The 15,124-nt window shown below is 46.8% G+C and overlaps 1 protein-coding gene across 1 annotated transcript in view; it reads right to left on the reverse strand.

Moving 5' to 3' along the window:
• Positions 1-15,124, reverse strand: part of ptprt (protein tyrosine phosphatase receptor type T) — a 150,133-nt gene that overhangs the window by 103,918 nt on the left and 31,091 nt on the right. The window contains exon 3 of the mRNA XM_060069948.1: positions 6,146-6,452. Coding sequence (XP_059925931.1) covers positions 6,146-6,452 — 307 coding nt within the window. The remainder of the gene's footprint in view (positions 1-6,145; positions 6,453-15,124) is intronic.

The raw sequence follows: 15,124 nt of genomic DNA on the forward strand, positions 1-15,124 counted from the left end.
GAGGGTAATGAGGGTGTATACAACCCGGTGGCGAGTGTGGTGTGATTGTGTGTGGTGCACTGAGGTGCATGTGAATGCTCCGTCTCCGTTATGCTGCCGTTCTATCTAATGAAGCATAGCCCAGCAGGAGGTGAACTGTCTCCGCGGGAAGAACTCCTGTTTCTTTGTCATGTTTCCTTTCTCCTGGCTCTTTCTTTCACCCCTCCTATCGGCTTTTCTCTTTTTCACAACTTGCTCTTCCTCCCATCGCATTCCTCCCCTCGCATTCCTCCCCTCCCCCCTCTCTCCTCACACCTCCGCCCTCACCCCCACCCCACTCCTTCTCGCCTCTCCCTGCTCTCCTAGCTCTACTCCCATCCTCCTTTGTTCTTTTCTCCTCTCCCGGTTCCATTCCTCCCTCCACCCCCCCACCCCACCTCTCACAATTTAACTTCTCTGCTCTCCTCCTTAACCTTCATTAGTACCTCCTCTCCTCCTCTCTCCCCCTCTTCCTTCTCTGTGTTCCTGTGTTTTCTAATGGTTGCCCGCGAGGAGATGAAAGAGAGAGACGATAGTTTTTTACGCCAGGCAGAGCTTGCCGGGGCCCCGTCCAAGTCGTTAAGAGCAACCATTAACACGAACGCCAGCACGGCGCCGATCAAGACCGCGTCGCAACGCGAGACGGTAGCGCGGGGGCTAGGTTCGCAACATGAAAGACAAAAGCAGTAGGAAGTGAGGAAGATGAAACGGAACAAGGGAAGGAGGCGAAGGGGGGAGGCAGGGAGGTGAGGACGGATGGGGGGGGGGGGGGGGGGGGCTGGACTTATGTCTGCACTGTATGATTTGATCAGATAAGACAGAGACGGAGCCCGAGAGTTCTAACATGCTTCATAAACCATGCATGTCAAAATGTTCCTTCAAAGTGGTTCTCTGTGACGGGGAGAGAGGGGGATGAGGGGAGGGAGAGAAGGTGGACTAAGAAGAACTTATTCTTTATTCCCGGTCATTATTCTGACGACCATTACGCTTCAAGTATCGCAGCGATCATCATCCCCATCACCATCCTTCAATTCATATCAAAATGAATAAAAAGTATAAACCATCCAGCTACCCATCCATCCATCCAAATAGCCATCTATCCATCTCCCTAGAGTATCCATCTATGAATGGAAACATCCGTCCCTCCATCTATCTATCTTTCAAATCGTAAATCTCTATCTCATTATTTTTAGTAGTAGTAGTATTTACGTGTGCTCCTTGCAGCTCTACTTTACAAACACAGTCTGTCTGGCATCGTAGATAAAGAACTGTATGAAGAGAGGATCCCTGACAGGCTGGGCCGAATATATCAGAACCACAGGAAGAAGCGCTGCATCCCGACCAGGAAGTCAGGGAGGCAGTGTTGCTCCTGAGCTGACCAATGGAGAGCGAGCGTTCAGCGGAGCCGGACTAACAAGGCCTGGAGCTGTGGCCAGGGACGAGAGGCTGCTCTCCACATGACGGGGGAGAGATTATTCCAGGAAGCTGCGACTCTGCTTCTCTCCGCGCTCGGTTGAGTGGCTTCAAGAACTAACAGCTCTGAGCCAACAGGGTCAAACAGCACGCAGCTTGAACCAATACACATGTAGAGAGAGTGCTAGCCAGGGAGGTTGGAGGTTGGAGACAAGAAAGAGAGAAAGAGTGAGAGAGAGATAGACAGACTACAGAGATAGGGAAAGTAAAGTTGTCTCAAAATGTTCCTCTTCACTCACAATGCACGTTACGGGTGTGTGTTTGATTTTCAGCTTCAACTGGAGGCCAGACACAGCCGGATGTTACCATGACTAGCATCATAGCACATGTACATCAACTACCATTACGACCACACCGCATCGAAACAGGAGCGTGAGGTGGAGTGTGTAGTGTTCGAGACGCAGGGTAGATGAACTGGAGAGTGTGTGTGCGTCTGTGTGTGTGTGTGTGTGTGTGTGTGTGTGTGTGTGTGTGTGTGTGTGTGTGTGTGTGTGTGTGTGTGTGTGTGTGTGTGTGTGTGTGTGTGTGTGTGTGTGTGTGTGTGTGTGTGTGCGTGCGTGTGCGTATTTGTACTTTGGGTCTGAAAATATGTGTGCTATTTTTGTTCATATGTGTCTGTGGTTTACGTCACCCACAAGTAAACTCTCTTTCTCCCTCTCCCTCCCTCTATCCCAGGGCATGGTGTCAGCCGGAGCAGATTCTCCCTGCAGCTGTATTAAAACACCATCTTTGTGGGGCCTGCGGGCAGACAAAACCCATCATCCCTCCCATAAAGATGCACTTTAGGACAGAGCCCCGAGGAGGGAAGAGGGGGAGGGTAATGGGGGAGGAGGGGGGAGGAGGGGGGGAAGGGGTGACCCCGACGTGAGGGGAGAGAGAGAAGGTGCTATGGAGGATCACTTAACAGCCAACATCACGTTATCATCTGGCCAGGAGCTAATATAGTAGAGAGATTAATGTAGAGGGGGTGGGGGAGAGGGGGAGCGGAGAAGGGGGAGAGGGGGAGATAAGGCTGAATGAAAGGTGGAGAGGGGAGAGGAGAAGAGATGAGGGAGCAGAAACAGGAAGAGAGCAGGAGAGAGGAGAGAGCGGGGGGGAAAAAAGAACGAAGAAGGAGGGGAGAGCTAGTGGATGTAAGATGGGGGAAGGGGGGCAAGCGAGCGCTGGCATAAGGAGGGTGTAGAGACAGAGGAGTTAATAGGAGGAGTGAGTAACGGAGGATTTATTGCGGCAGAGTAATAAAAGACTATCTTTATGAGGTGACATATTAGCCAACACTTACATTACCATCATCAGCCCCATAAAAAAGTCTGCCATGCAAATTGAAGTGCCAACATTCACTTTAAAGTGACTTATTTAGTTTAAAGATATATATTTAGTGACGACACGCCAGATGAAGGGCAAGAAACATAGACAGTGTGTGAGTGCGTTTGTGTGTGTGTGTGTGTGTGTATGTATGAGTGTGTGCGCCCCTGTGTGTGTGTGTGTGTGTGTGCATTTGTGTTTGTGTGCGTGTGTGTGTGTGCAAGTAGGTTTTATTATCTACTTTATAACTGCGTGAGTGAAACGGTGCAGGTTTGAGTCCATCAAGGGGCTCCGGTGGGAGGCAGAGGGTGATTTAGGAGCAGGACGGACTCAGCATTAGCTGGCTCTGCTGGGGCTCAACGCCCCGCAATCACAACGCCGGGGACATAAACCTCCAGGATCTTGTGCTGCTTCCTTCGGTGACAGGGGAACGCATGCATTTTGATGTTGAGTTTGGGTAGCTGGTTTGAAAGTTATTGTGTTGTGTTGTGATGGTGATGGTGTAATGTGTGTAATGTGTGTGTGTGTGTGTGTGTGTGTGTGTGTGTGTGTGTGTGTGTGTGTGTGTGTGTGTGTGTGTGTGTGTTTAAGGTGTATTTGTGTGTGTGTATGATTAAGGTGTGTGTGTGTGTGTGTGTGTGTGTGTGTGTGTGTGTGTGTGTGTGTGTGTGTGTGTGTGTGTGTGTGTGTGTGTGTGTATGTGTGTGTGTGTGTGTGTGTGTTTTTATGGTGTGTGTCTGTGTGTGTGTGTGTGTGTGTGTAGATTTTGTGTGCTTATGATAGTAGCAAAATCCACTTAGAATTAGCGGCAGAAACAGTTCAGCATCGTTGTGCTAGTGATAAAAGAAGCCTAGCAGTAGACGCTAACCCGAACAGAAAGGTTAGCGCAGGATGTGTCTCGCCCATCGACGTACATAGAAACACTTTCATCCACACAAACATCCCGTGCACAGACAAGCATACACAAACATTCATATTTACACACACACACACACACACACACACACACAAATGTATGCAACGAATAAACAAACAGCAAACATTGCCAAAAAAACTGCCAGCGGGTTATAGTCCACCTGTCATACCTGCCGGCTCTCATCGTGTCACAAATGCACAAATGCACAAACACACACACACACACACACACACACACACACACACACACACACACACACACACACACACACACACACACACACACACACACACACACACACACACACACACACACACACACACACACAAATACAGGCATACAAGCACAGACCTGCACACACACACATAGGCATATGCGTACACACAGAAACAAGAACACACCCATCCAAAGGTATACACACGCACAAACCGATATACGCACACACAGAAATGTACACATATACACAAAAACAAACGCACACAACCACAGGCACACGGACACACAGGCACGCGGCCACAGGCACACACACACACAGACATACACATACAAACAGACCGAAGCACACACATGTAAACACACAACGCACACAAACACGGATGCACACACACACACACGCACACACCACAACACACACACACATCCACATACACAGATAAATGGATACAAACCGACACACGGACACACCCACAGGTACAGAGTGACGTGAAGACACACACACTCACACACTTTTCATCTGTTTTTTCTCACCCAGTCTCTCGCCCCCTCTACTCTCCCCCACCCCCCCCTCTCTCTCCTTTTCTCCCTTCTTCTCTGTGCCTCTCATCCTGTCTCCTCCTCTCTGCCCCCCTGTCTGTTCTTCTTCTCACCTATACCCCTCCCCCCCTTCTCTCTCTCTGAGTCATTACGGCTATGAGAACAATATGAAAGGTCAGGGAATAGGACACACACACACACACACACACACACACACACACACACACACACACACACACACACACACACACACACACACACACACACACACACACACACACACACACACACACACACACACACACACCTCTCTCTCAACAACTGCTGGTTAATTGGTAAAAGTTTAATAAAAAGGTACTTTACAAGTCTTCACAGACACACACACACACACACACACACACACACACACACACACACACACACACACAGGAGGATGTTAAGGATCTAATGAGCTGTCATTTTATCAAGTGAAGTGTGTCTCTCTAGGAGACCCACTGGGACCTCTCTACTCTCTCTGGCTCTCCCTCTCCTTCCCAATCTCTCTCTATCCTCCTCTCCATGCCTTCTCTTTTGCCCTCTCTCCCTCTCTCGCCCTTCCAATGCTTCTCTACCTCTCCTCTCCGTCCCTCCTCTTTCTTTCTCGTAACAACTCTATTTTCCCTCCATCTCTTGTGCTCTCCTTGTTCCTCCTCTCTCTCCTGTTCTTGCTCTCCTTTCTGCCCCTCTCTCCTGCCCCTCTCTATTCTCTCTTCTCACTCTCTATCTTTCCCCTCCCTTCTCTTCCTCTCCTCTGCAGCCTCTCTTTTTCCACCTCCAGGCCTCGATCCTCCCCTCCTCCTCTCCGCACTCTTCCCTTCCCCCCGTCTCTCATCCTCTTCTCTCTATCCTCCGCTACTCCCCCCCCTCCCCCTCTTTCCACCCTCCTATCCACTTCCCATTCTCATCTCTTCTAAGTAGTCTTTGGGTAAATTCTTAAACATCTCAATTATAATTATCTTTGATTTGTGCTCTCTCAGCCGAGATGAAGCAATTAGTAGCTCTCCTTCTTTCCCTCTCTCTCCTCTCCCTCTCCTCTCTCTCCCTCTTGTCCTCTAATTGGTCGTCTAAGTAGTTACCCCCTCCTTCCCTCTTGTCTTTTCATGCATCTGCCCTCCCTTTTACCATTTTCTTTCCCCCTTCTTTCTCTTTCTTTCAATCAATTCTCTCTGATTCTTTTAGTTCACAGAATGAAACAAACAACCAATCTTATAAAAAGTCCTTGGCATTAAGGAAGAACATGAGACAGACTGAGGAAGTGGGAAAGGAAAGGGGGCAGACTGATGCCGTGAGGAAGGAAAGGAGACAGACTGAGGCAGTAGGAAAGGAAAGAGACGGACTGATGCAGGAACGAAGGAACTGAGGTCGGAAGGAAGGAAAGGAGACAGAATGAGGCAATTAGGAAGGAAGAGACAGCCCCCGGCAGTTTCGTCATCAAGGTCTGTCGTCAAGGAGACTGACCTAGGCCGTAAGGACGGAGGAGACAGCCCAAGAGAGTAAGGCAGTCATTAGGGAGACTGACCTAGGCCGTAAGGACGGAGGAGACAACCCCAGAGAGTAAGGCAGTCATTAAGGAGACTGACCTAGGCCGTAAGGACAGAGGAAACAACCCCAGAGAGTAAGGCAGTCCTCAAGGGTACTCACCAGCACACTTGGTCCTGGTGATGAGCGAGGGTCCGGGTGGTCCGGTTCCCCCCTCCCCGGGGCGGGACAGCAGCACCTTGATCTCGTACTCCACGTCGGGGTCCAGGTGCCACAGCTTGTAGGTGGGGGCGTCCACCACGTTGTTCTCCGCCCAGTTCCCGCTGGTGGTGCGGTACTCCACCTCCTTCAGGATGATTGGCCCGTCGCCGATGATGCTGTTGGCGTTGGGTTTGATCCACAGGTAGGTGGCGCCCACCGCCAGCAGCTCCGGGGGGGCGATGGGGGTGGGAGGGGCTGGGAGAGGAAAGGGGCGGAGCAAAGGGGCGGAGCAGCATGTTTAGCTTCGAGAAGAAAACCTTCATGACCTGGAAATCATTCCGCTTTCTTTACTGAAGCATCAGACGAAAACCAGGAGCAAAGAGTCAAGCAGATCGATACAAGAAAGGAGTGAGGGATACGATTAGTTATCATTTCATATCTTCAGCATATGCATTACACTCCATTTATTGAGCAGGTGCTTTGGTCCAAAGCGTATTACAGTAAGTCATAATTATAATAAGAAGAATAATAATAACAACTCAATGATGAATATATTAACTGCAAAAATATATATATTCAAGAGAGGACATGACCGTTTGCCTTGCAGTAGATATGCAGCCTACTAAAGATATGCAGAGTACTGCATATCAACAATACAGTATAAATATACCGACTTATAGTAGAGAGCAGAAAAACTGGTTAAACCTGGCTAGTATTATGGTACTACTTCACACACAGTCACTCATCCTTGATGAAATCAAGATGGATGCACAGAACCATGTCTACAAATACAAACAATGTACGCTACCCTAATACCCCCGCTGGGTACTTACAACACAGTACTAAAGCAGTATGAATGCATTAGGAAGGACTTCTAGCATCACTACCACTACCAATACCACAGCAGTACCAATACAATGCAGTGTAAATACATGCAAGAGGAGCTCCATTGAGGGTCCACGCCAGGCAGTACCACTGCAGTACAGGAATGTGCAGCGAGCGCCGGTACACCAAGTCAGAGCAGTAAGTGGCTCGGTGTTTCATTAAGGGACCCTCGTCATCGGCAGAGTGTTTCTCACAGCCTGCCGCCTCCTCCTGCCCAGCACTCAGATACTCCTACTCCACGCCCGATTGGTCCTTTTAATCCGTCTGATTCGTCGGCTGGTTGACAGGCGCTTTGTCATCTGACAGCTGAGTTAGTGGTCTCTGAGTTATACCCCCCCCCCCCACCCCACTGCCGCCTCCCCCTCCTCTAAAAGCAAAGTCTTGTTTTAACTTCTAAAGGTGCTGTTAGGCGGGCGCTTTAGCTGTCACTCACCCCGCACACGTATCCATCTCACATTCATGAGCCGTGCATGTGTGTGCGTGTGTGTGTGTGTGTGTATGTGGATGTGTGTGTGTGTGTGTGTGAGTTTGTGTGTGGGGGTGAGAGTGTTTTAGTGTGTGTGTGTGTGTGTGTGTGTGTGTGTGTGTGTGTGTGTGTGTGTGTGTGTGTGTGTGTGTGTGTGTGTGTGTGTGTGTGTGTGTGTGTGTGTGAGTTAGTGAGGGCTTTTACTTTACGTACATCTGCATTTGAGAACATGCCTTTGATGAAATGCTTTTAAGCTTTTTGAGTGAGTGAAGTGTGTGTGCGTATTTGTGTGCATGTATGTGTGTGTTCATCTTTGGCAAGTGAGTTAGTGTGTGTGTTTGTGTGTGTGTGTGTGTGTGTGTGTGTATGTGTGGCAAGAGCATATGCAAATTTGTGTGCATGTGAGTGCGTGAGCGTGGTATTGTGTTTGTGTGAAAGTAAAAAATCGAATGCAACACATTTGTACTTCAGGGCCACCATAGCTACAAATGCTGTTGAGTAAGCCTCCAGTGGTTTGAAGAATAGTGTTTTTGACAGAAGCTCACACGGACACCCTGCTAAGAGTTCATCATTCACTCTAAACTCTGAACAGTTTAACGCACGCTCATGCTTAGAGTGTAAGAGTTTCATTAAAATAGCGACATGCCTTCTACGATCGCCTGCGCGTTCCACACCACAGGGTGTGTTGTTGTTGTCTGTAAGTGTGTGTGTGGGTAAGTGTTAGAGAGTGAGACACAGTGATACAGAGCGAGAGCGAGTGTGTGTGTGTGTGTGTGTGTGTGTGTGTGTGTGTGTGTGTGTGTGTGTGTGTGTGTGTGTGTGTGTGTGTGTGTGTGTGTGTGTGTGTGTGTGTGTGTGTGTGTGTGTGTGTGTGTGTGTGTGTGTGTGTGTGTGTGGCGACCAGCTGGTTTCAAGCTTCACAGAAGACCCCCTCTTTAACACCATGGGACAAGAAAGGAACATCACTCCATCTCTCTCTACCTCCCTCTGTTCCCTCCATCTCTCTTTATCTCCCTCTGCTCTCTCAATCTCACTCTACCTCCCTTTGTTCTCTCCATCTCTCTCTACCTCCCTCTGTTCCCTCCATCTCTCTCTTTATCTCCCTCTGCTCTCTCAATCTCTCTCTTTATCTCCCTCTGCTCTCTCCATCTCACTCTACCTCCCTTTGTTCTCTCCATCTCTCTCTACCTCCCTCTGTTCTCTCCATCTCTCTCTACCTCCCTCTGTTCTCTCCATCTCTCTCTTTATCTCCCTCTGCTCTCTCCAACTCGCTCAACCTCCCTATTTTCTCTCCATCTCTCTCTCTGCCTCCTCTGTTCCCTCCATCCTCTACTCACACCCTAGATTTAGCTTGATTATAACACACAATCGTACACACACACACACAGACCTACACAAACTCTCACACAGACATACACAAACCACAACAATAATGCACCTATAGTACACACATTAACATTTGTTAAAAAATACACGCATGAAACCATAACACACACACACACACACACAGACACAAGTACACACACACACACACATGATAATCAGATATCATGCGTGTGATCCACTCATCAGACCGATCAGTCATCATCGTCATCATTATCGACAGTCTGGTCTGTCATCAACTGTCATCAGCGCTTGATTGCTCCTGTCTGCAAACAGCTGCTGCTCACTTCAAAAGGTGATATAGGGTGGAGAGAGGGAGAGGAGAGATGAGGATAGAGGAAGAGAGAGGAGGAGAGAGAGGGAGGATGAGTGATAGAGGAGAGATGAGAAGACACAAAGAGAGAGGAGAGAAAAAGCAAAAGATAGAGCGAGAGAGGGAGGAGTTGAGAGAGGGAGGAGAGAGAGAAGAGGAGACAGGGAGGAGGACACGGTGGGGTGACGGCGAGCACTGGCATGCGTAGACGCAGTGGAGCGCTTAGTCTAGGGCGGGTTGTGGTTCCAGGGAGAGGGTCAGAGTAGCGCGGTAATAAAGTCAAAGCGTCCTCATCAAGTCATCACATAAAGCACCGAGATGGGGAGACAAGTAGATGAGGGTGTGGGTGAGAGTATGTGTGTGTACTTGTGGAACAACATTCTTTTCGTTGGTTTTCTATGCATTTGAGCGTGTGTGTGTGTGTTTGTGAATGTGTGTAAATGTTTTCTCTTTGTTTGTTTACGCCTGTGTCAGTGTATGTGCAATGATGCGTCTATTACGTGTTGTTTACTTGTGTATAAATGTCTTTGTATACGTCTGTATGTCAGTGTGTGTAAGTTGTCCGTGGATTAGTCTTTATTTGTGTTGGAGTGTGTGTATGACTGTGTGTTTGTGTCTATGTGTGTGTGTGTGTGTGTGTGTGTGTGTGTGTGTGTGTGTGTGTGTGTGTGTGTGTGTGTGTGTGTGTGTGTGTGTGTGTGTGTGTGTGTGTGTGTGTGTGTGAGAACGGGCCGTCCCCATAAAGGTTTTATGTAGCGTGTCCCGGGGCTTGTTATGGAGACACATCCCAGCCTGAGGACAAGAGTGTGTTACTACGCCCAGAGGAACCATGAGGATCTATTTACTCTAACACACACACAAACACGCATGCACGCAGGCACATACACACACACACTTACAAACACACACACACATACTTGCACGTACACACACACACGCATGTACACACACATAAACACATGCAGACAAAAACACGCACGCAAGCACACAAATTGTGTCTCAGTGAGGAGTTTGTGTGTGCGTTTGTTCAAGTGTGTGTGTGTGTGTGTGTGTGTGTGTGTGTGTGTGTGTGTGTGTGTGTGTGTGTGTGTGTGTGTGCGTTTAATGATCCAAGGATGATTCCCTGGACTCCTGGCAAACACTTTAACGTCCAGTCAAATCTGAAGTGACAAAGAAAGACTTCCACAGAGACAAGGGTACCAAAGTGTTTGTTTCGATAGGAAGGAGGAAATAAAAGTTATTTCTGAGAATATGAATACACTCTAGTGGTTTACAGTTTCAGTATAAAACGTTCAAACATAAAAATACAGTAACGTACCCCTCCTGTTAGTGTATTATCCAACCAGGTCTTCACTTTCAACTCCCTACTTCTTACCTCCCTCCTTCCTCCCCCTCCCATCGCTCCTGCTATTTTGGTTTTCTGATTTTTAAACCCCATTTGTGACTTGATTCATTCTCTCTCCGTCTCTCTGAACATCCATCTCTCTCTCTCTCTCTCTCTCTCTCTCTCTCTCTCTCTCTCTCTCTCTCTCTCTCTCTCTCTCTCTCTCTCTCTCTCTCTCTCTCTCTCTCTCTCTCTCTCTCTCTCTCTCTCTCTCTCTCTCTCTCTCTCTCTCTCTCTCTCTCTCTCTCTCTCTCTCTCTCTCTCTCTCTCTCAGCTCCTTGGACCTAGAAGTCCTTCATAACAGAAACAGATAACACACACACACACACACACACACACACACACACACACACACACACACACACACACACACACACACACACACACACACACACACACACACACACACACACACACACACACACCTATCTATCCCCAAATACACACTTATAAGTGTGTATAGATAGATGTGTTTGGTGTGGGTAGGGACACACATACACACACCTCTAGCTACTCAAACAGATACACACACACACACACCTGTATCCCTCTCACTCCCCAATACACTGGCGCCAAGTGTGTAAAGCAGTTAGCTGTGATCAGATCAGTCTGCTCACACACACACACAAACACACACAGATACACGCAATCACACACACACACACCACACACACACACACACACACACACACACACACACACACACACACACACACACAAACACACACTCAAGCTCTGCCATACATCACTCTTATCTCATTCTGCTTCAGAAGGAAATGTCATTACCAAAAGTTCACTTTTCAAAATACAACTCCGGAAACATGGCGACTCATAGCTGCACTCAACTGTTTTTCCTGTACTGTCTGAGTGCTACTTTTTATCTGCGCTAACCAACATTGTTCCTGAGTAAGTGAGTACTTTAAACGTCGCTAGGGGGAAGATGGGCGCATAGTGTTGTGTTGAGAAGGTGTCCATATGGACTACACTTCCCATAAGGGGAAGTGTAGTCAATTCATTGTTGAATGAAGAAGCTTCTGGCCACTCTGGAGGCCTGTATGAATGGTGGTGGTCAATAATATTGTGTTGATTCAGCGAGGTCAGCAAGTTGAATGTCTAGATGTGTTGATGAAGGTTATTATAAAGAAGATCAATCAATAAAATGCATCATATTTCATTACAGTAATACTCCATATAATTTGATGTCAGAATATAAATTTAATTTCAGTTAAACCGTATTGTGGGTTAATCATAATTACATTTTAGCACAATTGTATTCACTTTAGTTACATTTCTCCTTACAGCTGCATGCACCAGCTGAAATTGGCTGGGTGTGAATGAATATATAACACGTGTAACGCCTGAAAAATAACATGCTAAAGAAAGACAGTTGCCTAGCAACATCTGTGTGAGGTTTATCCAAAATTTCTGTCATGTAGATGTTTGTGGACACGGCTAGATAATAATATTGAAAGCCCAAGGCAAGACAAGATTAAAAAGCAACACCAATACTAGTAGTAAGGATTTGGTCAACATAAAGCCATTGTTGCTTTAGTTGCCACACACGCTTACTACAGCTACCTCTAACTGCAGTTAACGCTAACTGCAGCTAATGCTATAGCTTAAGCCACAGCTACAGTGCAATCGATAGCGAAGTCTAACTCCAGCTACAGTGACTACCCTAAACGAACAACAGATTTTAAATAACGACTTTCCAGCTAATTAAATCAACAACTAATGATGACTGCAGCCAAAACGAACTACAATTAAAACAAACTACAATTTTAACTACAGCTAAAGACAGCGACAGCTGGGCTAACCAAGATTTTTTTTTTTATATAATTTCTTGATATTGTTGATTGCTTCATAAAGACAAGAAAGAGAGAGAGAGAGAGAGAGAGAGAGAGAGAGAGAGAGAGAGAGAGAGAGAGAGAGAGAGAGAGAGAGAGAGAGAGAGAGAGAGAGAGAGAGAGAGAGAGAGAGAGAGAGAGAGAGAGAGAGAGAGAGAGAGAGAGAGAGAGAGAGAGAGAGAGAGAGAGAGAGAGAGAGAGAGAGAACTTACATCCAATTGTTCCTCAACAAGGAGGAACAAAGAACAAAACATTCAAACAGAAGGAGAGAAGGAGGGGAGGGAGTTAAATTGAGAGTAACAGCAAGATAGAGGGAGAGAGGGAGAGAGAAAGAGATAGAGCAAGAGTAGGAGAAATTCAACATCCATGGGGGAGCTAGGAATCATGGGAAATGATATCGGATTCCCCACTGCTCACAAGGAGCTCACTGTGGCAGACACCTGCTCCTCTAGCACACACACACACACACACACACACACACACACACACACACACACACACACACACACACACACACACACACACACACACACACACACACACACACACACACACACACACACACACAAAAGCACACTCACAAATGCAAGCACGTACTCACACACCCATGCATGCGCGCACGCACACACTCACACACACGCACACACTCACACACACACACACACACTGGAATATTAAACAAACTTCAGTATCTGAAACACAACACTCTCCTTCAAAGTAAAAGTGCTGTGGATCAACATAGTACCTGAACAAAGAGGGTAATAATGTGATGTCATTATGACTTGGCCTACATTCCTATATATGGGATTTCCACATAGGCATTCATGTCCCACACACACACACACACACACACACACACACACACACACACACACACACACACACACACACACACACACACACACACACACACACACACACACACACACACACACACACACACAAACAAACGCATACTTATGGGTATACTTTTAGTAGTTCAATCAAATATGTGTCAGCTCTTCTGTGGATTCCCTATGTCATCACTTCCTGTGGTCGTTCTCTCAACCTCCATCTGCCCTCTATCTCTTTTGATTCATGTTTCCATCCCACTGTGTATGTCTTACAGCAAAGTATCTGAGACAAATAAGTATGTGTCAGGTTTCTGAACTCCAACCCTAATAACTGATCCAGGTGATGTTTATTATGCTGTCTCTATCCTGCACTCTCTCACCTTGTTTCTTACTCTCTCTCCCTGGTCATGCATTGCTGAGTGTCTCTCTAATTTCACTTATTACGTTGGGATTAACAGACACACACACACACACACACACACACACACACACACACACACACACACACACACACACACACACACACACACACACACACACACACACACACACACACATATACACACACACACACACACACTGATGACAAGTCAAGCTTGAAAACTAAATGGATTCATGCAGACACACTTAATCATACAAATTAAGTTGCACATATTAGGCAGATAACAACACAAAAGAACAACACAAACACATGCACATTATATATTCTGAAACACACACTGACACAAATACACACAGCTACAAACACACACAAACACACGCACACATGCACTAATCAGGGACTGCTGGCATGGCTTATTCCCCTGACACACACACACGTCTGACAACACCTGAGCTCAGCTCTGGGAGGGTGTGAAGGCACACACACAAACACACACAAAAAACATACACACAGACACGCACACACTCACACAAACATAATATAAACACTCGTTTTTATAGCAGATGGCAACGATAGTTCATGTCCCCAAATGTTCGTTAAACACAAGCACAGAGATATGCCTGAGATATGCCCTATACATGCACACAGTGCACGTATATGACTTACTTGAACAAACGAAACCTGAATGAAGGCTCAAACATGTAAGCAGATATTCATTTTTAGCAAGGTTTCTTGGCCTTCCTTATACTGATCAATAATAACAATGAGTGTCTTCACAAAATCCAGGGCTGCATAGATAAAGAAGAAAATGGTTGTGAAACATCTATTGTTGTTGATTGAGGAAGCTAGAGCCTGCAGGTATATTGGATATGTAATGATATTGGATATGAATGCATCATTCTCCAGGGCCCTGCTAACGAGTAGCTTACCATTATCTATGTATTGGAGCAACTGATTGACAAGAAGATATGAAAAGACAAGAGAAATAGAGTGATGGAGGGTGCAGTTGCTAAAAGAATGTAAACCACAGTAGCGTAATGTTTTACATCCATCAAGACGCGACGGGACTCTGAGCTACTGCAATATATCTCTCAGCAGGAACAGCCTGAGTCTCAGCTAGCAGCCAGATAGCTCACAGTCAGTACACTATCTGCCGGCTAGCAAAATGTTAGCTAGCTAACAGTAAATTGATTAACTGTTGGACAATGGATAGCAACAAAGCTAAGGGTTGACTAGCTAACTAACAATAGGCTAACAGCATGCTGGCAGCCTGTTAGCTCTCTTCATGCTATCTAGCTCAAATGGAAGAAGAGGATAGGTGAGTAGAGAAGAGGAGACGAGATGATGAAAGAGTAGAGAGGAAAGAGGAGGGGAGGAGAGGAGAGGAGAGGAGAGGAGAGGAGAGGAGAGGCACTGACCCGCTGGCTGCCCTGTCTGTACACTGTGT

Source organism: Gadus macrocephalus, chromosome 13, assembly GCF_031168955.1.
Source record: "Gadus macrocephalus chromosome 13, ASM3116895v1".
Taxonomy (NCBI): domain Eukaryota; kingdom Metazoa; phylum Chordata; class Actinopteri; order Gadiformes; family Gadidae; genus Gadus; species Gadus macrocephalus.